General features: G+C 46.5%; 1 protein-coding gene across 2 annotated transcripts in view; it reads left to right on the top strand.

Annotated features, from left to right (window-relative positions):
• The first annotated feature begins 319 nt into the window (after positions 1 to 319).
• Positions 320 to 27,178, top strand: part of ADCY8 (adenylate cyclase 8) — a 1,651,787-nt gene continuing 1,624,928 nt past the window's right edge. For both annotated transcript variants that reach the window (XM_069621638.1, XM_069621637.1), the window contains exon 1: positions 320 to 2,180. In XM_069621638.1, the coding sequence (XP_069477739.1) occupies positions 1,284 to 2,180 (897 nt within the window). In that variant the 5' untranslated portion in view covers positions 320 to 1,283. The remainder of the gene's footprint in view (positions 2,181 to 27,178) is intronic.

Raw genomic sequence — 27,178 nt, 5'->3', positions numbered from 1 at the left:
CGTGTCCCCACGACTGCCAAACCTGCCAGCGCTTAGAAACACTGGTCGCAGGTGCCAGTGCTTTCTAACAAGATTGCGCAAGAGAGACTAGGCATGTACAGCGGTTTCGCCAGAAGTGGGTGGAAGGACATGAAAGAAATCTTCTTTGATTCCAAAAGAGCCAGGCGCCAAATATTGGTCTAGACTGGCAAAACGAAGGTATCCGGGAGAACTGGGCCATGTGCCAGACTGGGCAGTACAGTTGATGGGCAGGAATATTCATGGAATGCTTGCTGACATCGCCCACTTACACAGCACACCTCCGTTTGTTTATAGAAATTTGCCAAAAACATGTAGCTGTTCGGGAGGTGGTATGTGGGGTAATTGACTTGCCTTATGCCCCATCGTCGCTTGCAGTGCCTCGCTTCCTGGGGGCGAGCCTGGCAAACACCGCCAGCCTGATGCCTTCCTGTCCGAACTGCCAGTGGGCACCTCACGATGCCTCTGATTTGTCTCCGAGCTTCACCTGCTGCTGGCGCGCTGGGCGCCTCCCCTCCCTGCGCAGGGTGGGGACAGGCATGCCAACACATGGGAGCTGGGAGGTAGCATCGCCGGAGCCTACCGCCGCCGATCTCCCCCTGTAACCCGAGCCCTGCCCCTCCACCCCCCCTACTTCCCCCGCGCCCCGGACTTCTCAAGGATGTGCGCTACAGAGGCAGCAGCCGCGACTCCCCGGGCCCCCGCAGCACCTGCCCTCTGGCACCCCAGGGCCACGGCCACCACCTGCGCCTAATTTCAGGGCTCTGCTGAGGACCCAGCCAGCCGGACCAGCGAGGACCGGAGCCGGGTTCTGCACCGAGGCGGCGGACACGGAGTGCAGCGAGCCCCAGGCAGCCTTGTAAATAATGGAGCGGCGGGAGAGAGGACGTCCTGATCTCCACTCCCCTGCGCGCCGCACGGTGCCCGCCGTGGATGCCGCCTGAGACAGCTGCTGCTCCGGGATCACCGTGGCTCCTCTCATGATTTCGCATGAACACGTTGGGGCGATTCTATGAGCCACTGCGGGACATGTTTTAATGCAAGCCGGAATCCCGTTGGCAGGGCTGTGGTCGCCAACACTGGCGGCAACCGGACTGGGCTTTTAAATCACTTTGCGATGTGCCCCCCTCGGCTGCCGGCTCCCAGCGCGGGCTTGGCGGGGAGCTGGGGGGCCCGATGAGGCCATGGAACTTCTGAAGCACAAAGTCCAAAGTCTGGCACCGTCCTTCCCGTGACCCGGCGGATGGGGAGCCGGCTGCCGAGACATGTATTTTGGTAGGAAAAAGACCCAGGAGATCTACAGCTCGACCATGGAGCTCTCGGAGGTGAAGTGCACGAGCGCCAACGAGGAGCTGTACACCATCAACCGGACCCCAGGGAGCAGCAGCCGGCCCAAGCGGCTGCTGTGGCAGAGCGCCGTGCGGCACATCACCGAGCAGCGCTTCATCCACGAGCAGAGCAGCGCCAAGGGCCTGGCCTCCCCCGAGGGCCCCTACGCGCCCAAGGCTTCCGGCGGCGGCGGGGGGGACCGCCACAACAACGGAGGCACCAAAGTCTTCCCCGAGCGCAACGGCAGCGACCTGGGCTTCCTGCACCTGGACTGCGCGCCCAGCAACTCCGACTTCTTCCTGAACTGGGGCTACACCTACCGGGGGGTCATCTTCCCCACCCTGCGCAACTCCTTCAAGTCGCGCGACCTCGAGCGCCTGTACCAGCGCTACTTCCTGGGCCAGCGGCGCAAGTCCGAGGTGGTCATGAACATCCTGGACGTGCTGACCAAGCTGACCCTGCTGCTGCTCCATCTGAGCCTGGCCTCGGCGCCCATGGAGCCCGTCAAGGGCATTCTGCTGGGCTTCTTCACGGGCATCGAGGTGGTCATCTGTGCCTTGGTGGTGGTGCGCAAGGACACCACCTCCTACACCTACCTGCAGTACAGCGGCGTGCTGACCTGGGTGGCCATGGCGGCGCAGATCCTGGCCGCCGGCCTGGGCTACGGCCTGCTGGGCGACGGCATCGGCTATGTGCTCTTCACCCTCTTTGCCACCTACAGCATGCTTCCGCTGCCCCTCACCTGGGCCATCCTGGCCGGACTGGTGACCTCGCTCCTGCAGGTCGTCATGCAGCTGCTCATCCCGAGGCTGGCCGTCAGCTCCATAAACCAGGTACCCACCTAGCCTTTAACTCTGCCCTGCCATGTTCGCCGTGCACGCAATGTCCAGCCCTGTGGTCTGGGCTCATGGCGCTTTCCAGTTGTCTGAACACTTCATAAAAAAAAATAAAAAATACAATATGCCTCTAATGACCTTCAGTGTTGGCCTTGACAATGTGACAGTCCCAGCATACACATTCGGCTAGGTTCGCGAACTTCATGCACGTATTCTCCTATCGGCTCCGATGGGCGCCTTTTGTAACCACATAGTATGGCTTCAAATCAAAGTCTGCTGCTGAGGAGGCGGTGGCCACGATTTAGGTACAAAAAAAGGCCACGAGTTCCACGGCAGCCACCCGATGCACAGTTAAGGGGTGGCACGTGTGCCTCCCTAACTAGAGCCCCGGCACATGTGTCACAAGAAAAGTACAGGCAGCGTTCCTCATAGCACATTTCCCACAAATAAGAGAGAAGGGTTGAACACTGGGTGAGTAGAATTAAATCGTCCCCCCTCCCCCACAGGTGTATGGTTTTTAAAGGGTACCGAGTAGACGTCGCTTAGGATAAAGGCACTCTCTGCGAGGTAAATGGATAAGGCATTGCTCGGATGCACGCCGCCTGCTTCCATTCAGAACACCTTGCCTTTTTTTTTGTCAATGGACCACTTAACAATGGGTTCCATCCAGGCACTTGTCCACTTTGCATCCCACTTTATGAGTTCGAACCAAAAACGGAGCGAGGGATCTAGCTGGCGACACACACGCCTTAGTATTATTATTATTATTATTATTAAACAATCACGCCCTCGCCCCGCTGTGCGTGAAGACTCGGCGTGTAATGGGAGGCCGTGAAGTAATTGAATCGGCTTGATCTCGTGCCTCGCCCTTGGTTCAATTATTAAATTGTCTAATACATTATTCAAATGATGGACGGAGAAGGCGTGCAGGCGCGGGAGAAGCACTCCAGACTCTTAACCCCGCATGCCCGGGTTCAGCGCAGCCGGGAGCTGTCCTCCGGCTCGCGGTGCTGAAGAGCCCTCAGCCGGCCGGCCAGTGCAACATTCGCATTTGGCGCCCTCTGCTGGCTGCTCCCACGTAGGTTTGTTTTGGTGCTTTGTGTACAATGAATGTAATAAGTAAACGTGGCAGATTATAAACATGCGTTCCAAAGACGTGTTCCATTTACTCAAGAGGTCCTTAGAGACAACCAATGGCCCCGTCGCACGCATTTCTTCACCCGCGCAGCAGGGCGCCAATTGGTATTGCTGACACAGGGGGTCACTGGAGGCAACGCCGCCATCAAGAGTCGGCCCTCTACACCTTGAACCGCTTGGCCGTGCAACCATCTGTTCATCTGAGTGCACGTGGGCCGCCTCTGCCTGCCAGCGGGCAACGACACACCTCTGCACGCCCCTTTTGCCAGACCCCTCTGATTGCCAAGCCTGCAGTCACTGGGACTGTGTGTGGTGCAGGAGTTATACACAGCGGGGGACGCACCCACCCACCCCCAAAACACACACGCCGCGCACGGCAGCCTATAGTCGCGTCACACCTAATGAAACGACATAAACCAAAGTGCATTCAGAGGCTTGACTTGTATATCGACGAACGTGTAAACAGCATGTGTTGCATAGCAGAAGACAAAGAGGTGTCTGTTGCGCCTGTGCAGCAAATGCAGATACCTATTGGGGCAGATGTTCTTGGAATAACGGCATGCCTTTATTTGGGGAGGGCCTCTTTTGAATAAGAGCAATCATGCTATAAATATCACGCAGCCGTGTGATGGCGGTGCACCATCTTACAACTCAAGCAATTGCATGCGTGTAGAGAGATCCTTTTTTCTTTGAGCGGGGTAGATAGCTCCATGCTGTTGGAGACGTGCAGACAGCTCTGTTCTGTTTGAGAGGTGTAGAGCGCTCTATTCTGTTTGAGGGATGTAGAGCGATTTCATTCTGATTGAGGGGTGCAGAGCGATCCATTCTGCTTCAGGGGTGGAGAAAGGCCACCTGTGTTTGGTTCGTCCATTGGCTGAACTATTCGAGAGGTGTAGACAGCCCACTTGTGTTTCAGAGGTGTAGACCGCTCCATTCTTCTTGAGAGGTGTAGAACACCCACTTCTGTATGAGAGGTATAGACTGCTCCATTCTGCTTAAGAGTTGTAGAAAGCCCACATCTGTTTGAGAGGTGTAGACCGCTCCATTCTGCATGAGAGAAGCAGAACGCCCACTTCTGTATTAGAGGTGTAGCCCGCTCCATTCTGTTTGAGAGGTGTAGAATTCCCACTTCGGCTTGAGAGGTGTAGCCCGCTCCATTCTGCTTGAGAGGTGTAGAATTCCCACTTCTGTTTGAGAGGTGTATCCCGCTCCATTCTGCTTGAGAGGTGCAGAACGCCCACTTCTGTATGAGAGGTGTAGACCGCTCCATTCTGCTTGAGAGGTGTAGAATTCCCACTTCTGTTTGAGAGGTGTAGACCGCTCCATTCTGCATGAGAGAAGCAGAACGCCCACTTCTGTATTAGAGGTGTAGCCCGCTCCATTCTGCTTGAGAGGTGTAGAATTCCCACTTCGGCTTGAGAGGTGTAGCCCGCTCCATTCTGCTTGAGAGGTGTAGAATTCCCACTTCTGTTTGAGAGGTGTAGACCCCTCCATTCTGCATGAGAGAAGCAGAACGCCCACTTCTGTATTAGAGGTGTAGCCCGCTCCATTCTGCTTGAGAAGTGTAGAATTCCCACTTCGGCTTGAGAGGTGTAGCCCGCTCCATTCTGCTTGAGAGGTGTAGAATTCCCACTTCTGTTTGAGAGGTGTATCCCGCTCCATTCTGCTTGAGAGGTGCAGAACGGCCACTTCTGTATGAGAGGTGTAGACCGCTCCATTCTGCTTGAGAGGTGTAGAATTCCCACTTCTGTTTGAGAGGTGTAGAATTCCCACTTCTGTTTGAGAGGTGTAGATTGCTTCATTCTCCTTGAGAGGTGTTGAATGCCCACTTCTGTTTGACAGTTGTAGACTGCTCCGTTCTGCTTGAGAGGTGTATAATTCCCACTTCTGCTTGAGAGGTGTAGAACGCCCACTTCTGTATGAGAGGTGTAGACCGCTCCATTCTGCTTAAGAGGTGTAGAAAGCCCACTTCTGTTTGAGAGGTGTAGACTGCTTCATTCTGCTCGAGAGGTGTTGAATGCCCACTTCTGTTTGACAGGTGTAGACCGCTCCGTTCTGCTTGAGAGGTGTAGAACGCCCACTTCTGTATGAGAGGTGTAGACCGCTCCATCTGCTTAAGAGGTGTAGAAAGCCCACTTCTGTTTGAGAGATGTAGAGACTGTGGTACTCTGTTATATTTCAATATTTCAGAGCTGTGGAGAATGCTCTTATTTGAAAGGTGCACAGAACTCTCTTGTATTTTATAGGTGCAGAGCTTGCTTAACTATCAGAACGCTGGGGAGTGCTCTGTTCTATCTGAGCAACGTAGCGGACACTCCTTTTTGAGTAGCGTGGTGAGCCCTCTCCTTTTTTGAGTGCCATGTATAACCAGTGGAGCCAAGATGCTGGCGACAGTTACCCATGTTATGTTTCCCCAATGATTACTGACACATTGTGTAAGTGTTGGCAATAAAAAGGCTGTGGATTTTTATTGTACATTACATAATATCAACCAAAATAAATAGTCATAATCATAATAACCATATCATACATAATGTACACTTTTGGGCACGAGGTCCAGGGTTGTGCCCACTGGCCGGTGCTGCCACACCTGGATGGGTTACCGGCCATCCAGGTTCCCCCAAAAGTTGCTCCACTATCTCTATCAATGGCCAAATTATCTGCCAGTTCCAGGAGGGTCTCGCCCCTCCCCTGTGACCGGTATTGCCCCTTGTGGGGGGTTTGTCATTACCTGGTCTCGCTCGTGCAGGGTTGCATTCTAATGCTGTAATTATTCCACCTGTTATTGATCCAGCTCTTTACTATGGTTATAGCTTGGTATGCTCTTACCCTTATGTGTTGGACTCTTATTTTCCCTTGCCTAGGTATCTGCTTTTTACTAACACTTCTGTTTGTTTAAGATAGGTTGTCCCTTGTTTTCTCATGAGCCCTGATGGCAGCTGCTCTAACCGTTTCTGGTTTTAACCGGTTCTGGGCACCCTTCTATTTCACACATTTGCTGGAGTACTTTCTTACGACCCCACCAACAGCCATGTAGTCTCTTCTTTTTGAGGTATTAACAGAGCTCTCTTCTATTTTTGTGGTCTAGAAAGCTCCATTCTAATTGAGAGATGTCGAGCGTCCAGTTCGATTTCAGAGGCATAGAGAATGTTGTCTTATGGGAGAGGTGCAGAGAACTGTCTTTGAGCGGCATAGAGCTCACTTTACTATTTGAAAGCTTTAGATAGCTCAGTTCTAATTGAGAGGTGTAGAAATCCCACTTCTGTGTGAGATGTTTACAGAGTTTGGTTATATTTTAGAGGCCTAGAGAACGCTGTCTTATTGTAGAGGTGCACAGAACTCGCTTGCATTTGAGCAGTGCAGACTTTGCTTGACTGTTTTAGAAATGTAGAAAGCTCAGTACTGTTTGGGAGGTGTAGAGGGACTGTTCTTTTTGAGTGGTTTGGAGAGCTCTCTTCTTCTGAGTGGCGTGAACAGTTCCCCTCATAGAGATGCAGAGAAATCTCTTCCAGTCAGCGGTCTATAGAGCTCTGTTTTATTTCAGAGGCGTAAAGACCTCTCTCGAATATGCAAGGTGTAGAAAGTTGTATCATCTTTACAAATTTGCTGAGAGCTCAGTTCTGTTTCAGGTCCGGCTTTTGAGCTGTCCATTTGAAAGGGAGTAATATGCAATCAATCTATTGATTTTGTATTTATTGGCAATCCTCTATTGACAATGCTCTCTAATGAAAACCAGCATATTTCCTATAGCACGACAGAAGACCGGGTCTCATATCACCATGGAAGTGTTTGGGTCGTTTGTTGGACACAATGCAAGCTATTTGTTTATTTTGGGGTGAGGTTGGAATAAGCAGGGTGGGCAGTGGCGTGGTTGGATGTGGTGGACGTTTTAGTGAACAATGACAATGGGCCTCATTACGAGTATGGAGGTAGCCATGCCACTTTTAGCGGCATGGCTACCCCCATACCGGGTACCGGGTCCGGGTTCCAGGAATAGGGAATTACTGGGCCATTCGGACCTTGGAGGGCCCGGTAATTCCCTTTCCCATTTGATCCCCCATAGGGCTCAATGGGAATGGGGAGGATGCTAGCAACGGAGCAGTTAATGACAGGCCCGTTGTTAGCATCCTGTTCTGCTAGCGAGTCCCGCTAAGAACGCCTGTACCAGGCGTCCTTTGCGGAGCCTGCAGGCAGACCTCGTAATGAGGCGGTATAGGGATAACGGGGCTGGCAGCTCTACCTGCGCCGTTATCCCTCTACCGGCTGGGTCGTAATGAGGCCCACTATATTGATATTTAGGGGCAACCAGTTTCACATTTTCCTCTGAAAAGTATGAACAGCTGATGTTATTTTAGGCTACATTACTTGACCGACATTTGCGTTGTCGATGTTTTTGTAGTCAATATTTTCCCCTAGAACCTATAATTAAGACGCGAGTGCTCGAATGGTAACAGTAACCCGCACGTGTTCATCGAACCAGAGCTATCTAACGTGGAAGCTCCCGTGCCTCGGCAGAGGTGTGGCAAAGCGTCTGCAGCTCATTGCCCTAAGCTGCTCTGTCAATGAAAATATACAATAAGAGGATTAGGCCCAGGGAAGGCGGCATTCTGTTAGCTGCCAGCGAACACAGGAATAGACTGTACGGTTGCAGCAGCAGCAGCAGACTCCCCAGCCCCCTGATGGCTCGCTCGCCCATTGGCTGAGAGGGTGTTGAAGAGCTCACCTTCTGGCGCTCGCATTCACTGCCACACTGAATGTGACACAACTACAAATGAAAACACGCAGAAAAAAACATATCCGTTCTCAGCTTCCTACTATTTTACTTTTGGGATCAATTTTTTTTTATTATTTTTTTTTAAATGTGTATATGGTTCTGCCATGAACCTTTACAAAAGAAGAATATAAAAAAAAATACTACTATACAGCACATCAGAGCCAATAGAAAAAATACAAACAACCTAAAAAGAGGAACATTTTTTCACAATACATAAATCAATCTAAAAATAAGCTAAAAATGTCAACATTTTCCGTTACCAGTCCACAGAATATTATTCCATTACTTTGCAGAGTTTTAGCACCCGAAATACCGAAGCTGTTAGGGCAACATTATGTCCAGAAACCAGATAATCCCAAAAATACTCTGCTGTGATCCCTTCCTCACGAGACACAAATCTCCCAAACAGCATATTTCGAGTTGGCCATGTTCCCTCTCACTTCATCAATAAATGCCTTAATGTTTGTTTCAATTATTTCTTTTGAAATTAACCTTTGTGGAAGTGCGTTCCGGATCCCCTTTTTCAGTCAGGACCAATGTGTTTGATGGATAACATGGCGTGCAAAGGCCCACTATCATATCTGTGGTTATGCTGAAGCTCGAACGCCTTACGCTGTAAGGATATGATACAATGATAAAGCGCTCAGGTGCCGGCAAGCACAGGCATCACTAGGGGGGTCTAGGGGCTTTAAGCCCTGGTCTTTTGGTTGTAGCCCCGGATAGAAGCTCAGGGGCTAAAAGGCTAGCTAGCCTGAGTCCCGACAATCCAGACATTAGTGTAGCCCCAGATCTTTTCCAGATGTAGCAACACCCCTGCCCGCATGTCCTGTTGGCGCTGACAGAAAGAGCTAAGCTGGTCACATTCATTCTAAGGAGAGCAGAGGCTTAGCGGCAGCCAGATAGTTGATTTTACTGAGCGGGGCCCTCAAGCGAAAGGATGAAGAGTTTCAAGTTTATAGAGGGAAAATGCTGTAAAGTAATGCATTTGTCTTTCGCATGGGGGAACTTCGGGGAGTAGGACGGAAGATCGGAAGGGTTGGAGATCCCCCTTTTCTATACACAAAGTGGGCCTCCCTTAGAGAAGGCTCGATGGACAGATAATACAGAGGAAGGGAATGCAAGCCAAAAGAGACCCGACAGCTGAGCTTCGAGTGTAGGCGACTGCTCAGAAAGCAACATACCATAACAGATTACATTTCCTCTCTTTTATGTTTAGAGATGCTATATTCGACTGCTGTGACGTCATAAACGTGGAATATGAAAGCCATGTTTCACTGGGGCAATGCCACGGCAGCAACTATGCAATTACTCTGCCTCTTGAGTCTCCAAAGGCTTGAGGCAAGGTACGGATGTCTGGTTCACTGTCCCGGGGCTGTGCAGTGCTCAGCAGAAGTCATGTGACAGTTACAGGCCAATTGCCAAGCTTGGTACGGCTATATCACAAAACAGGACCAGTGCGAGAATCTCCAAAGGGCCTGTAAATGTGACTGGCCATTTTATATTTCTATTTTAACTTTATGTTATTGTTGTTTTGGTCTGATCCTTATTACAAAAGAAAGGTATTTCATGTGGTTCGAGTTGAGGGTCCGGCAGACGAGGGCTTGTGTTCTTAAGGGTGGGGACTGGAGGGACAGGGTGTGGGGGGAGGGGGCACATATTAATAGCATGGCAAGCAAAATGTACAGCAATTGACCTCCACTGGGGAGCATCATGGGTAACGTGCCCTCGACACCTGGGAGAATCACCTCCCAGGTGTCGAGGGCCGGAGCCCCCACCTACATCTGCACCGGAGGACCAGCGGATCCATTGTCCATGCCACGCCATGCAACAGCATGATCGTGTCAACGTGCCATTCAGATGCCCCTCTCCCTGTGATCAGCTACCCACTGCCGTTTAACCCACTCATTTGGTGGGTTTTGCCCCATACCTGGCCACTTTCATCCCTGGCAGCCCGGGTCCTGGGCCTGCATCCGCACCAACATTTATTTTGGAAACAAAATGTCGGGCACAATGCGGCGCCACAATGAGGCTGGCTTCCTTATGGTTGCTAAGCAACCCATTCTTTGAAATTTTGCCGAGATCCGCTGGCAGGCGGAAGAGCTGGCCCACCGAAGGCCATCTAAGGCCCTGTTTGCCCCTACAGCCACCAGAATCACCTCCCAGGTGTCGAGGGCAGGAGCCCCCACCTACATCTGCACCGGAGGACCAGCGGATCCATTGTCCATGCCACGCCGTGCACCAGCGTGATCGAGTCAACGTGCCATTCAGATGCCCCTCTCCCTGTGATCAGCTACCCACTGCCGTTTAACCCACTCATTTGGTGAGTTTTGCCCCATACCTGGCCACTTTCACCCCTGGCAGCCTGGGTCCCGCGCCTGCATCCGCGCCGACATTTATTTCGGAAACAAAATGTCGGGCGCGATGTGGCGCCACAACGAGGCTGGCTTCCTTATGGTTGCTAAGCAACCCATTCTTTGAAATTTCGCCGAGATCCGCTGTCAGGCAGAAGAACTGGCCCACCGAAGGCCATCTAAGGCCCTGTTTGCCCCTGTTTAGGGCATGGAAGCGCGGCATGGCCAACCCACTACGCCCGACTCACTTGTCCCCGCCAATCTTCCAAAATGAGGCTTTACTAACAAAACTCTTCTTATCCCTACACATGGGACAATTCGCCTTTCTACTTTGCCGTATGCTGCAAGATCCATGTTTCCTGAAACTCTATGTTCAACTGTGTGACCTCATTGTAAGTACACACCCCCACATGCACTACAAACTCTCTCCCCTGTTACAATCTAATTTATTGCTGCAGCGCTTCATATTAATGCCATTGTCCTCGCAGGCCAACTGTACTTGTACTAGCACACAGCCTGAGGCTGATAAATACTCCTCTCTCGGCGGCATATATGCATCATAGGGTTTGTCAAACCTAGGCGCCCCTCCATTGTGACATGTATGCATTTTTAGCTATTGTTGGGATTGTCAAATCTAGGTGCCCCTCCTTTGTGGCATGTTTGTATTTTTAGCTATTGTTGGGATTGTCAAATCTAGGTGCCCCTCCTTTGTGGCATGTATGCATTTTTAGCTATTGTTGGGATTGCCAAATCTAGGTGCCCCTCCTTTGTGGCATGTTTGTATTTTTAGCTATTGTTGGGATTGTCAAATCCAGGTGCCCCTCCCTTGTGGCATGTATGCATTTTTAGCTATTGTTGGGATTGCCAAATCTAGATGCCCTTCCATTGTGGCATGTATGTTTTTTTAGCTACTGTTGGGATTTTCAAACTCAGGTGCCCCTTCCCTGCCCCCTAGCTACTATAATCCACATTTGCGTAGCACCTCCCTATATAATGCAGTAGTGACCACAGAATAACCCAACATTCACATCACTGAGACCCACCTTATATACACACTCTATTCCTTACTCTGGGCTACTCTAATAATCATCATAACAATTGCCCACACTAATTCCACACCTTGCAATCTGCAGGAGAGAAATACATGACTTAGAGCTAGGCTGCCACGACTCTATGATCTCAAAAACAACCGAACAAGACCATCGATCCTCACACCCACTATAACTGCCACTAACCCATCTGCCACAGCTGTTGCTAAACCCCCAGAAACGCAGAATTACTCTCCTCATAATCAGAAGAGCTCCAAATACCCCAAACTAAAACCTACTCAAGAAAGAAATACAACTCCCACCCTATCAGGAGCACTCATAGCACATAACACGGAAATTGCAGACATACTTACTATGGATAACCTAGACATTTTGGCTGTTTCCGAGACCTGGCTCCATGATGCTTCAGGACCCGCACTTATGACTGCCATACCAGACAACTACAATATACTTAGGGTCGACCGGCCCAACTCTAGAGGCTGCGGCCTGGCTATTATCGCCAAAACTAAGTTAGCATTAAGACTCACCCCACCTCCAGCTATCACATCTTGTGAACTACTCTCAGCTAAACTACCCATATCTAACAATAATACACTAATTATTTTCCTGGTGTACAGACCACCTGGCCCTTTAGGGAATTTCGAGAAAGACCTTTCCAGCCTCCTTACTAACAACATCAAAGACTCCACCCAGCTCCTATTACTAGGTGACTTTAACCTGAGATTTAACAATGTTGAGGACGAACAGGCACAATCCATCCAATCGATCTTAGTCGAACATGGCCTTACCCAAAAAGTCCTAGCTCCAACACATACAAAAGGACGCACACTAGATTGGATAGCCAATCTGAACTGTGCCACTACTGGCTCTAATATTACACCTCAAACCTGGACTGACCACCATTCTATCTGTTTCTCATCCATCATAGAACCCCCACAAGTAGTTACTCATGAAATAGCACCACCTCTGCCAACCAGAAGCAAAAAATAAATTACTGCTGAAAATCTACTCCCCCTCCTCCTACCAGCTCTCACTACTAGCGCCAACAACTCTGACCCTAATACATCAGTTGATACATTCAACATCTCCATGTCCAAAGCCTTGGATATCATTGCCCCTATCAAAATACGTAAAAGTAAACAAGAATCACACCTCAGTTCTTGGTTCACCCCCCATCTCAAAGAACTACAAATCCAAAAAGGCAAACTCCAAGCAATCTGGAGGCACTCACCTTCAGCTGAGAATAAAACTCTACTTACCAACTTTGCTAACAAATACAAGAAAGAAATAATCCAAACAAATAAATACGTTCAATGAGAGAATTAGTAAAGCTAACTCTAATTCTAAAGAACTTTTCTCCATCCTCCGGGAAATGGAAAACCCAATAGCTCCCACGGACAATGTCCCCAAGGACAAACAATGGTGCACTAGCATCCACAATGCATTAGCAAATAAAATAATAACTCTACAGTCCAAAATCGCAAAGATGATGGCCACCTTGAGCTCCACGGGAACTCAGACCACCCCTCTGACAGATACACCAAGTACAGATGTACCAAGTAGCTGCAAACCATTTAGGTTTACCAACATTTCCATACTGGAAACTGAAAGGTTATTTGATCTCTGAAACCATCAAACTGCCAGGGTGACAGTTGCCCGGCACAAGTAATTAAGGACGCAGCTAGAGATTTAGCACCCTTCATCTCAAAGCTAATTAATGCCTCCTTTAGATCAAGCATTGTGCCCTCTAACCTCAAAGAATCATGGGTACTGCCTCTCCTCAAAAAACAGACCCTTGACCCAGCTATCCCCACTAATTATAGGCCCATTACTACGGTCCTGTTCCTCCTTAAAGTCATTGACAGAGTAGCCTACCTCCAGATCCAAAATTACCTGGAGACGAACCAACTACAAGGATCACGCCAATCTGGATTCAGATGACAACATGGTACTGAAACGGCCTTAATTGACCTTAAGACACAAATCGACGAGTTGAAGGATCAAGGTAAAACAGCTATGCTCCTCCTCCTCGACCTGTCGGCGGCTTTCGACCTGGTTGACCATGCAGTGTTATGCAAGCATCTAGCGTCTGCCGCCCATTTCTCAAGGGAAGCTATAGCCTGGGTACAATCCTTCCTAGCCAACCGTACAATGAGAGTGTTCTCCCCCTTAGCGTCAGCGGACCCAACACAAATCACCTGTGGTGTTCCACAAGGTTCATGTGTCTCCCCTACAATGTACAACATCTTCACTAAGCCACTCTTCGACAAACCTGACAGATTGGGGGTAACTTATACGAATTACACCGACGACACGCAGATCCTCATACCACTATCTGGCAACTTTGTCGCAGACACAGCTCTAGTAAACAAGATTTACCTCCTCATTCAGGCATGGGTGGCCATCCCACGGCCTCTGCCTGAATGACGACAAAACAGAGATACTGATCCTGGGCTCTGACTCTAACCTCAAAAAACTCAGCCCTAGTTACACGGCCTTTAATATAGATGGTAATGTAATCAAGGTGGTAACCGAGGTAAAAACACTAGGTTTCTACCTTGATTCCACACTATCTCTCAAAAAACAAGTGAACTCTTTGGCCTCATCTACAGCCTACACCTGCAAATTAATCAGGGCCTGTAGACCCTACCTTTCCAAAACTAACCGTATCACTCTAGCCAATGCCTTAATAATGTCTAAATTAGATTTTTGCAACGCCCTATATGCAGGTGCCAATAAAAGTATCGAAATGCAAATACTACAGAACAATGCTCTTAGAGCAGCCTTGGACATACCCCGAAGAGAGCATATATCTAATATCAAGAAAGACCACCACTGGCTAAAAATTAGTGACAGAATTCTCCTCAAGACGCTTTCTATCACCTACAAAGGACTGAACAATACCGCGCCACCATATTTCTCGGCCAGACTGACTAGAAAATCTTCCAGTCACCACACCAGAGCCTCTAACCATCTTCTGCTAGAAACCCCCAGATTCAGACCCTGTTAGAGCTGCCCGTGCCTGGAACGCACTCCCTTCTGCACTAAGAGATGATCAGCCCTACTCTAGATTCAGATGTAAAGTGAAAAGTTGGCTCTGGATTAACAACACCTACCAAACTATTCCCCGGCACTAGACACTGGATTTCTGCTTGTAAATACCTTGAAACCTGTACTACCTGAAACCTGTACTATAGACTAGTGTGATGTGATATACGGACAGCTCATATATTTCTACTGTAAATACTGTAATAACATGTAATGCATCCACTGTATGTAACCAGGCTTACGTATTCTTGTTACCGCTGCGCCCGGCTACCCCAGGGTTTTGAGCACATTATCAAATAATAAACTAAACTAAACTAAACGTGGCAGTATGGATTTGGCCATCATGCAACTTCTTGAAGGCCCAGACCTTCAGCATTTTCTGGATATTGGCAAGGTGTGTGGTGTTATTGCTCCAGAGAATGAATGCTGTCACAGCAAAAAAAGGTCTTGTTATTTCTCCGGCAGATCCCATGATTGCACGGGTAGCTGTGCTTCCAAGCATGGTCATAGCTATTTTGGACCGGAAGAATAATATGTATAGTCTATAATGCAGGTAGATGACCGTGCACATGATGTCATTTACTTCAACTCATTTCCAGAATGTGTGTGATTAAAGTCCTCCATTCTTTTGTATGGGGGAAGGAGTGATCCTGCCCAGATCCTAGTGTTGCAACCCTCACGCCGTGGTTGGCATAGGATGAGTAAAATGCCACAGGCAGGTCTAATGACACCAGGATGCAGACATCGTCAATATATATATCTCATGTCGTCAGGGAGGGCGACCATCACTGTTTGCAGAAAACCCACGTGGAAGGGGTCAAACTGTCCCTGGAATCCAATGGTGCTCTCGCTGACTGCTTGAGGAGCTCATTCATTAAGGCGATGTAGGAAACTGGTTTACACTCGATTGATGTTCTCCTTGTCTTTGATGTCTGTGGAATATTTCCTGCTTCTGATAGCTGCTACCTGTCTACAGTTCTATGCTTCAGCTATTTTTGGAGATCTGCATAGTATCTTTTTCACCCTAATGATGCCTATTAAAACATGTTGATAGCCATTAACGATAAGACATGGCAGAGGCGTGTGTGTCCACATCTGCAATGCACTGTGCATCACTTCGCACTGCACCGTGTGAGCCTGAATACATGCAATTGCAGTTGCCTGGCAATCGTCAGTATCTGATTGAACGCCCCTGGTGTGTGTGTGTAGGTTACTCCCAAGTAGACATATCAAATACCACCTCAACTGAGGGAAATTCAAAATATTGTATTGATCTAACGCTAAACTTCATCTGTTGCTAGTAATAAGATGCATTTCTTTTTTAACAAAATGGCAAATGATAGGAAACGAGTTAAAATCACCTCCCCCCCACTGCAGAATAAATCACACCGTCCCAGACAAAAGACTTAGGGCCTGATTCATGGAAATATCTGTGCAGAAAATAGGGACTTTGTGCACAAAACCGCGTGTGAAATCCCATTTGTCGATTCATGGAATCAATCGACTGCGTGGTACTTTTTCGTACAATGCAGGGACTTTGCACTGGTTCGACGTGTCTCTGCGAGCAGCCAGGTGCCTTGCGCAGAGCGTGGGCCAGGCATGTGCAGAGGGCCGAGTAGGGGAAGAACTCAGAAAATGAGGAAGAACAATAAAACAGTGGGAGTTACGAGGGACAGGTCGCAGGCAGTCCATAGCATGTCCACAAATGCGCATGACAAAGTGTATTCATGGATGTGACCATGCAACCTCTCGCCTGCGAAATGCTCATGCAAATCCCTTGATCTCTCTGCCACCCGAAGGCAGGCGTAAAGACACTTGCACATAGGAATCTTAGCATGTAGGTAGGATTGCATATCAGATTTAGGGGTGCCTGTACACATCCGGGGTCCGATATAACTTAGGGATGCTCGTATGCAGTGTAGCGGGGTGCAAGAGCAGTTTACAGGGGTTCGCACGCAGTTTTTCCAAATTTTACTCGAGTTACAAAGTATCATAAGCATGATGTCGGGGTGCCATTAACAGTTACCGCAGACACCACGCAGGGTCCCCGAGATGCAGGTCTTCTTGCGGGAGACCCCATGCACTGTTTGAATGGTGCATCTAAAGGCGTCCTGGGGAGCATGCAAAGATGGCTGTTAAGGCTCTTTTTGCTTTGCATGGGGGCATGTTGGGGGCGTTCTGGCTGCAACTTGTGTATATGGTTACTTTGCACAAACAATTCCATGAATACGCTGAGCGCACATATTTTATTTTACGTGCAGGCTTACGCAGTATCGGTCTCGGGTGCGCGGCCTTTGTGGGATAAATGCACATTTGTCCATGAATCTGGTCCTTAATTGTAGATGGAAGCATAGGTCAGGACTGCTGTACGTTTACAGCACTCTGATCGGCCTGATTTGAATCAGGTCCTCACATTTGGTGACTTAATCATTAGGAGACATTCCAAGATCTTCGGCTCTGCTTTGCATGTTCTCTTGGTTGCTACGCAATGTGGCAGAGGAGAGGACGTGTACATACCATTGCATATTATTTTATTGCAGTTCGAATTCGCTCCAACATACTTTCGGACACATTTATCAGCATCAGTGCTGCATTGGCAAATACATCAACTGAAAAAGCGTGCAAATACCCGGTCTGAATCCTCCCCACCGACTGCACCTCCCACCTAAGCCTGAGGGGCAATGTTAACTGTTTCCATTATCCAAGAGTTAGAAAGGTTAAAGCTTCCGAAACTGAAAACGAAATTGTGATGACTTGTCTTGAAAGGACAGCAGCTCAGAAATTGATCGCATCCCTTAATGTGCTCTGGTGGCAGTAAATATATGAATACCATAACATATTTATCAGCTATGTAAGTAGCTGTTAGCTCGTACGTCGTATCTGTCTATGCATATCTAGGCTGGTCTGTCTGTCTATCTATGTAGCAATCAGCCTTACCTATCTATCTATCTATCTATCTATCTATCTATCTATCTATCTATCTATCTATCTATCTATCTATATCTTTCTGTCTATCTGACAATCAGCCTTATCTATCTATCTATCTATCTATCTATCTATCTATCTATCTATCTATCTATCTATCTATCTATCTATCTATCTATCTATCTATCTATCTATCTATCTGCCTATCTATCTAGCTGTCTGCCTGTCTGTGTAGTTATCAGCCTTTCCTATCTATCTATCTATCTATCTATCTATCTATCTATCTATCTATCTATCTATCTATCTATCTATCTATCTATCTATCTATCTATCTATCTATCTATCTATCCATCTATCTATTTATCTATCTATCTATCTATCTATCTATCTATCTATCTATCTATCTGTCTGTCTATCTATCTATCTATCTATCTATCTATCTATATCTTTCTGTCTGACAATCAGCCTTATCTATCTATCTATCTATCTATCTATCTATCTATCTATCTATCTATCTATCTATCTATCTATCTATCTATCTATCTATCTATCTGCCTATCTATCTAGCTGTCTGCCTGTGTAGTTATCAGCCTTTCCTATCTATCTATCTATCTATCTATCTATCTATCTATCTATCTATCTATCTATCTATCTATATCTTTCTGTCTATCTGACAATCAGCCTTATCTATCTATCTATCTATCTATCTATCTATCTATCTATCTATCTATCTATCTATCTATCTATCTATCTATCTATCTAGCTGTCTGCCTGTCTGTGTAGTTATCAGCCTTTCCATGTGCTTACCTTTTTAGCTCATTGTTTCTTTCAAAGGTTGGCAGCATTTTGAGAAAGCTTCACCCTTCTGGGAGGCCATTTATCTCATGATTCCTTGACAACCTGTCAGCAAGTTGTGAGTCACTGATGCAGAAATGCCATGCAGCCGATACATCATTTCTGCACACTAGGGTAGAAATAGCAAGTGCTTGCATCAGCGCATGTGCAAACAATGATGTGCTCTAAGAGATGTTCCTTAGAAAATAGAAGCATCGTTCACCGCGTTAGCTGCCACAAATTGAGACCCTTCAGCTTTGGTGCGGCGCGAGCCCTGGTTATCCTGTACATGGAGGATGTGCTTTACTCCATTGCAATAAACACATTTGTGGACAACGCTGCCATGCCCCTCTGGCTTTCCCTCTATGTTACTAGGCATTTATTTACAAGCTGGCAATCTATTTTAGTGTTGGCTGTTATGAAGATATAGCAAAGCTTGCATGCATTAACATTACCCAACGCCCAAGATAGTTAGTGGGGTGAGGATTTGGGAGGGGTTAGGATGCACAAGCGATGATAACAACAGTGAGCCTGAAATCTGGTTTGGAGCCCGAAGTAGCAGATACCGTTTACAGATAAAACTCGTTAGTTATCACCTGAGTTGGTGGTGGCTGGATGGCAGGCAGATGTGCCAGGGCAGACCATTACAGATTGTATAAGTGCGGCAGAAGATGTGCCTACACGTCTTTCCTTTTTATGCTTTTGCGAATCCCAGTCTTGTGATCAGCTGTCTGCAGGTGGACCTGTGGCAATATGGAAGTCAGAGAAGTGAAGCATTGTCAAGCGAGATATGTTCAAATTACCTCTGGCAATCTGGAAGCCAGAGAAGTGAAGCATTGCCAGACGAGATATGCTCAAATTACATTTGGCAATCTGAAAGCCAGAGAAATGAAGCATTGCCAGGCAATATATGTTCAAATTACCTCAGCAGTCTGAGAGCCAGAGAAGTTAAGCAGTATCAAGCAAGACATGTTCAAATTACCTCTGACATTCTGGAAGCTAGTGAAGAGAAACATTACCAAGCAAGATGTGTTCAAATTACCTCTGGCATTCTGAAAGCTAGTGAAGAGAAGCATTACCAGGCGAGATGTGCTCAAATTACCACTGGCAGTCATGGAGCCAGATAAGTGAAGCAGTACCAAGCAAGATGTGTTCAAATTACCTCTGGCATTCTGAAAGCTAGTGAAGTAAAGCATTACCTGATGAGATATTGTCAAATTACCTCTGGTAGTCTAAGAGCCAGAGAAGTGAAACAATACCAAACAAAAATATTCAAATGACCTCTGGCATTATGGGAGCCAGAGAAGTGAAACATTGCCAGGCGAGATTTGTTCAAACTACCCCTGGCATTTTGGGAGCTAGTGAAGGGAATCATTACCAGGTGATATGTTTTCAAATTACCGCTCGCATTCTGGGAGCCAGAGAAATGAACCATTACCAGGTGAGGTGAGACATGTTAAAATTATCTGTGGAATTCTGGAATCTAGTGAAATGAAGCATTACCAGCCGAGATATGTTCAAATTACCCCTGGCATTCCGGGAGTCGGAGAAATGAAGCATTACCAGGCAAGATATGTTCAAATTACCTCTGACAGTCTGGGGGCCAGAGATGTGAAGCATTACCAGTAGAGCTATATTCAAATTACCTCTGGCATTCTGGAAGCTAGTGAAGAGCAGCATTACCAGGTGAGATGTGTTCAAATTACTACTGGCAGTGTGGGAGCCAGAGAAGTTAAGCAGTATCAAGCAAGATATGTTCAAATTACCTCTGACATTCTGGAAGCTAGTGAAGAGAAGCATTACCAGGTGAGATGTGTTCAAATTACCACAAACAGTCTGGGAGCCAGAGAAGTGAAGCAGTACCAAGCAGGATGTGTTTAAATTACCTCTGGCATGCATTCTGAAAGCTAGTGAAGTGAAGCACTACCAGGTGAGATATGTTCAAGTTTCCTCTGACAGTCTGGGGGCCAGAGATGTGAAGCATTACCAGTCGAGATTTTGGAAGTGCAGCAGAAGATGTGCCTACACGTCTTTCCTTTTTATGCTTTTGCGAATCCCAGTCTTGTGATCAGCTGTCTGCAGGTGGACCTGTGGCAATATGGAAGTCAGAGAAGTGAAGCATTGTCAAGCGAGATATGTTCAAATTACCTCTGGCAATCTGGAAGCCAGAGAAGTGAAGCATTGCCAGACGAGATATGCTCAAATTACATTTGGCAATCTGAAAGCCAGAGAAATGAAGCATTGCCAGGCAATATATGTTCAAATTACCTCAGCAGTCTGAGAGCCAGAGAAGTTAAGCAGTATCAAGCAAGACATGTTCAAATTACCTCTGACATTCTGGAAGCTAGTGAAGAGAAACATTACCAAACAAGATGTGTTCAAATTACCTCTGGCATTCTGAAAGCTAGTGAAGAGAAGCATTACCAGGCGAGATGTGCTCAAATTACCACTGGCAGTCATGGAGCCAGATAAGTGAAGCAGTACCAAGCAAGATGTGTTCAAATTACCTCTGGCATTCTGAAAGCTAGTGAAGTAAAGCATTACCTGATGAGATATTGTCAAATTACCTCTGGTAGTCTAAGAGCCAGAGAAGTGAAACAATACCAAACAAAAATATTCAAATGACCTCTGGCATTATGGGAGCCAGAGAAGTGAAACATTGCCAGGCGAGATTTGTTCAAACTACCCCTGGCATTTTGGGAGCTAGTGAAGGGAATCATTACCAGGTGATATGTGTTCAAATTACCGCTCGCATTCTGGGAGCCAGAGAAATGAACCATTACCAGGTGAGGTGAGACATGTTAAAATTATCTGTGGAATTCTGGAATCTAGTGAAATGAAGCATTACCAGCCGAGATATGTTCAAATTACCCCTGGCATTCCGGGAGTCGGAGAAATGAAGCATTACCAGGCAAGATATGTTCAAATTACCTCTGACAGTCTGGGGGCCAGAGATGTGAAGCATTACCAGTAGAGCTATATTCAAATTACCTCTGGCATTCTGGAAGCTAGTGAAGAGCAGCATTACCAGGTGAGATGTGTTCAAATTACTACTGGCAGTGTGGGAGCCAGAGAAGTTAAGCAGTATCAAGCAAGATATGTTCAAATTACCTCTGACATTCTGGAAGCTAGTGAAGAGAAGCATTACCAGGTGAGATGTGTTCAAATTACCACAAACAGTCTGGGAGCCAGAGAAGTGAAGCAGTACCAAGCAGGATGTGTTTAAATTACCTCTGGCATGCATTCTGAAAGCTAGTGAAGTGAAGCACTACCAGGTGAGATATGTTCAAGTTTCCTCTGACAGTCTGGGGGCCAGAGATGTGAAGCATTACCAGTCGAGATTTTGGAAGTGCAGCAGAAGATGTGCCTACACGTCTTTCCTTTTTATGCTTTTGCGAATCCCAGTCTTGTGATCAGCTGTCTGCAGGTGGACCTGTGGCAATATGGAAGTCAGAGAAGTGAAGCATTGTCAAGCGAGATATGTTCAAATTACCTCTGGCAATCTGGAAGCCAGAGAAGTGAAGCATTGCCAGACGAGATATGCTCAAATTACATTTGGCAATCTGAAAGCCAGAGAAATGAAGCATTGCCAGCCAATATATGTTCAAATTACCTCAGCAGTCTGAGAGCCAGAGAAGTTAAGCAGTATCAAGCAAGACATGTTCAAATTACCTCTGACATTCTGGAAGCTAGTGAAGAGAAACATTACCAAACAAGATGTGTTCAAATTACCTCTGGCATTCTGAAAGCTAGTGAAGAGAAGCATTACCAGGCGAGATGTGCTCAAATTACAACTGGCAGTCTGGGAGCCAGAGAAGTGAAGCAGTACCAAGCAAGATGTGTTCAAATTACCTCTGGCATTCTGAAAGCTAGTGAAGAGAAGCATTACCAGGCGAGATGTGCTCAAATTACCACTGGCAGTCATGGAGCCAGATAAGTGAAGCAGTACCAAGCAAGATGTGTTCAAATTACCTCTGGCATTCTGAAAGCTAGTGAAGTAAAGCATTACCTGGTGAGATATTGTCAAATTACCTCTGGTAGTCTAAGAGCCAGAGAAGTGAAACAATACCAAACAAAAATATTCAAATGACCTCTGGCATTATGGGAGCCAGAGAAGTGAAACATTGCCAGGCGAGATTTGTTCAAACTACCCCTGGCATTTTGGGAGCTAGTGAAGGGAATCATTACCAGGTGATATGTGTTCAAATTACCGCTTGCATTCTGGGAGCCAGAGAAATGAACCATTACCAGGTGAGGTGAGACATGTTAAAATTATCTGTGGAATTCTGGAATCTAGTGAAATGAAGCATTACCAGCCGAGATATGTTCAAATTACCCCTGGCATTCCGGGAGTCGGAGAAATGAAGCATTACCAGGCAAGATATGTTCAAATTACCTCTGACAGTCTGGGGGCCAGAGATGTGAAGCATTACCAGTAGAGCTATATTCAAATTACCTCTGGCATTCTGGAAGCTAGTGAAGAGCAGCATTACCAGGTGAGATGTGTTCAAATTACTACTGGCAGTGTGGGAGCCAGAGAAGTTAAGCAGTATCAAGCAAGATATGTTCAAATTACCTCTGACATTCTGGAATGTAAGAGGATTCAATTCAGCACTACAGCTAAGTCAACGCCTAGTCTAGAATACTGAATGAAAACCCTTATGGATATATCTTTAGGTCCAGTTCATGCGTTCTGGATGACTACCCCTATATAACACCCCTCTCTTGGAATCCCCCTGACCCCACTGAGCCAAGAAGTAGTTCTGTTTTGCAAGTTTAAAAGGTTTATTTGATAATTTAAAATATATATATATCACCCTTTATAATAAATTAATAATTGAATAGCACACTTAATCTGATATGATAAAGATCAACAACGGAGAATCTGGCACTAACACGCTTCTCTATAATCAATAAGGAGTTGACATGAAATGGATAAGGTAGCACACTGGTAAATAGGAACAAAAGTATAATGTGGTAGAGGATGCTTTATGTAAGCTCAGGTGGATGCAATATTCAATGAATGCAGTACAGAAAATACTCAATATGATTTCAACCAAACAATGTAATCACTTTTCTCTGGCAATCCCCTCCCCCCCTTGATGCAAGGCAAGGAAATGGAAGGAAAACACACAGTTCTCAGAAATGCAATCAACTGTAATTCAGTTCACCCCAGCAACTTAGACCACAGAAGTTTGAAAACACAGGCCCAAATTGCTTTGATATGTGCTGGCAATGAATTAAAAAAAATATGCTAAAATGCCTTTAATTCCCTTTCAGAGGTTCAGGGTGAATGGTATCTAGTTAATATTAGTCCAGGCTCACACTAGCAATGATGCAGGGATAGTTAGCAGGTTAAACGAATTTCTGGCAAATGGAAGGCAAGCAGCAGCTGATTTTACATGTGGAGAAATTTGCAAATCGCGGCAAAATTCGCGGATGCGCCGAGCGCTATTACAGAGGAACCACAAGGACTATCTCTATCGTTTTGGGGTCCTAGGAAAGCCTAGGATCTCAGCTTCCAAATGAAAGTTATTGCAAGTCTCTAGCCCAAACGGTTGCGGAGATGATATGACCGATTTACTAGAGGTCGTTTTTGGTTTTTGCAAATTTTAAACGCACACCTTTTCAGCTTTAAAAATGATGGCAGGATAACACAATTGCTAAGCTGCAGTTCTACTTAGATTAAAAATGGATTGAATTATATGATTTTAACTAAGAGAAGTGTTCTGAGTTTTGCTGAGTACTCACAAGAGATTTTGAACCGGAAAGCGGCTTTGTCACGATCTGGTCAACAGTCTGGTCAGGTCTTCCCGGGTTCTGCTCACAGCGCCTGGCCTCTGGAACTGCTCACAGCGGTCTGGTCTGGGTCTCTCTGGGTACAGCACTGCTTTCTCTCTGTTAGGCACCGGTTCTCTGGGTCGGGTCCTGCCTTCTCTTTGGATATCTCTGTCACTGGGTTCTTGCAAAAGTTCTTGGCAAAATTCAGACGGCTCGCCCGGCTGTCTGAAGAGTTCAGTTGAAAAAATATTTTGAGGCCTGCTGACAAATACTCTTGCTGGCAGTGGCCTTTTTGGTTAAGGTTCTGAAGTCTCTGTTTATCTTGGAGTCTAAGGGTTGGCTCTTTGAAGATTGATGGAGGTAAGTATGGATTTTTCCGGCAGAGTGCGTTGCAGCAAATGGAATTGAAGGTCCCTATCTGTCCTGTCTGTCTGCTTTTATGTGTTTAGAATGTGGGTGTGTTCTAGCATCACTGACCCTACCTCTCTCTCAGCTTCTAATTGGTCAAACTTCCATTTATCATTTGATTGGGGAATGAACTGTGAGTCAGAGGGATGTCATTTTATGGCTTGCAGATAGGACACTCCTCTGTCAGATTGCACACATTCTATATTTGATAATAAAAGACATATTTCACAGTTACACAGTTGCTTGAAATTACATATACATGGTGTGGCTGAATTTAGCCATGTCTCTGTCCAAATCTGCTGTTTCTAAGAGCTTGCATTCAGAGATGGCACATAATGGACTTTTTAACTGATTTTTCAATTTCTGACATGGACCCAACTTTACATACATGTGCGCAGGGAGTAGGGACATTAACTGATGAAGTTTCAGACTTTTAACATGCATACATTTAGAGTAATATCCACTTTTCCGCTAAAACCCCCCTGAACACGCCACCGGGTCGAAAAACCTCTTAAAATGTGGGCAGAAAAATCACAAGAATTATGGTATCATTTATAAAATTTTCACATGTCCGCTCTATGAGTTATTCATCTTTTTAGAGTTATGTTCTGGCTCCAAAGGGGTGTGGTTTTCTCTCAGCACAAGGTAGGAATACTGGTTAATCCAGTTCTGCCAAGCCAGCTTGCTCTCACAGGCAGTGCCCCTCCCAGCTCCTGTCAAGAGGAAGCTACATTTTACGACTGCGTAATAAAACCTTTGCCTGAGTGAAGAGGGCTTTGTTCACTCTCCTGCAGAGCACAGGGAATTCAATTATCAGATAGATGGCATATCCTTAGTGTGGGCAGCAAAAGGAAGGTTGGCCTGGGAACACAGTGGTGACTCAAGTTTCACTCCTGATGGGGGTAGCTGCCAAGCAAAATCAAGTTCCTTAAGCCAGACCTTCAGCTAACTGGCAGGTTTTTTGTTGCTTTTTAACTTAACTTGCAATTTTACACATGCAGCTAGAATGCTGATTCTAAGTGCAAAACTATGACATTTCAACAGTTACAAAGGCATGTGACACCAAACATAGGTCACTCATTTAATCTAACATTTTTGATTTTAGTGTCTTTAAATCCAGTGCAACTTAAACTGCTGACTCCATAGCTCATCCAGTTTTGTTATAAGCATTGTTCTGGGCTCTTCATTTCCCAGATTTTGTAGGCACACAAAACTCAATTCTACCAAATGTCTGCTGGTGTTCAGTGAATATTTTGCACATATTGCAATGTTTGAAATAGGCACTTTGGCTTGCCTTCAGAGAAACACAGGGTGGTTTTAAACTGCCGGCTTTTGGATAGTGGTGAGTACTGGTACTGCACCCATTTTTGGGATTTAAGAAAATGAATTCCCAACAGTTATGGGTTTGCTTTTGGCAATCAGCATTGCCATTCCCAATGGTTTCAGACTACTGTGTGGGTAGTCCAATGGTGGTTTTAGGCAGTGTCCTTCTGTGCCCATAACATCGGCAAAAATGAGTGGCAGCCTATTCTTCATGCATTTCCCTGTGCATTTTCTGGGAAGCTCTGGCCATCATGAGGTTTTCCATGTCAGTACTGCACAGTTTTGAGGTAGGGCTCGGATGCATGGGTAAATACATCCCACAAGCCCCCCTCTTGCGATGGCCATTCTATTTCACTAATGGGACTCGCAAGACCTGGGATGTTTCCTCATCTTCTTCCAATAGATGGCACAGTTCAGCATCTTCTTCTCCATCCGGTACTGATCGATCGGTTCTCCTCGCCGGTCCTGATGGGAATATTGGGCGGTCCACTGGGCCCATTGGATCTTCGTTCCCGGTCTCCGGATCGTCCTCCTTGGCCCGTCTTCAGGTTTTCTTTCTCCTAGGACGACAAAGGAAGAGCGGCAATACCTACTCATAGACGTTTTTCCACCACTGTTGAGATGGTGGGACAGCATATGCATTTCATCATAACGAAACATTACATCCTTATTTTGAAAAAAAAAACAGTATAACTAAGAGACAGTTTCATGCAAATCACAATATTTTAGAGACTAGATGTGGTATGTTTTATGGTTGGAACTGAATTAGTCTGAGACAGTACCCGCTAGGATTCCAGAGGATTCCTCCAGTTGTTGCAGAGTGTGCCTGGGATGGCAACATTTCAACTGGTTTATGTGGACCCACTTGTCTTCCCCCGCTGCCAAAGGACCTTTGGGGATGTGGATTTTGTAGGCCACAGGGGAGATTTTGTCTATGATCTCGAATGGTCCCTTCCATGTAGGCAAAAATTTGCGCTGCTTGGCCTGGTTCCTTTGGAAGTTGTATAGATAGACCCGGTCTCCCACCTGATATTCCTTCCTGGAAGTTTTCAGGTCATAGTGGGTCTTCATGCTATCAGCTGATCTTTCTAGATTCCGCTGAGCATAAGCAAAAGCATGTTGGAGGTGTTTCCTTAAATTCTCTACATACTCATGAGTAGTGGAGGCATTTATCAGTGTCTGCTCTTGGGTCCTATAGAGCAAATGCTGAGGAAGCACCATCTTGCGCCCAGTCATCAACTCAAATGGTGACATTTTGGTTGCAGATGAAGGGGTAGATCTGATAGCCATTAGGACCAGAGGTAATCGGATATCCCAACTTGGCCCAGAATCTGCCACAAACTTCTTTAATATGCTCACAATTGT

The sequence above is a fragment of the Ambystoma mexicanum genome, chromosome 5q (genome assembly GCF_040938575.1).
Source record: "Ambystoma mexicanum isolate Mex_15411 chromosome 5q, UKY_AmexF1_1, whole genome shotgun sequence".
NCBI classification, from domain to species: Eukaryota; Metazoa; Chordata; class Amphibia; order Caudata; family Ambystomatidae; genus Ambystoma; species Ambystoma mexicanum.
The sequence above is the reverse complement of the archived record's forward strand: the minus strand, read 5'-3'. Positions and strand labels throughout refer to the sequence as shown.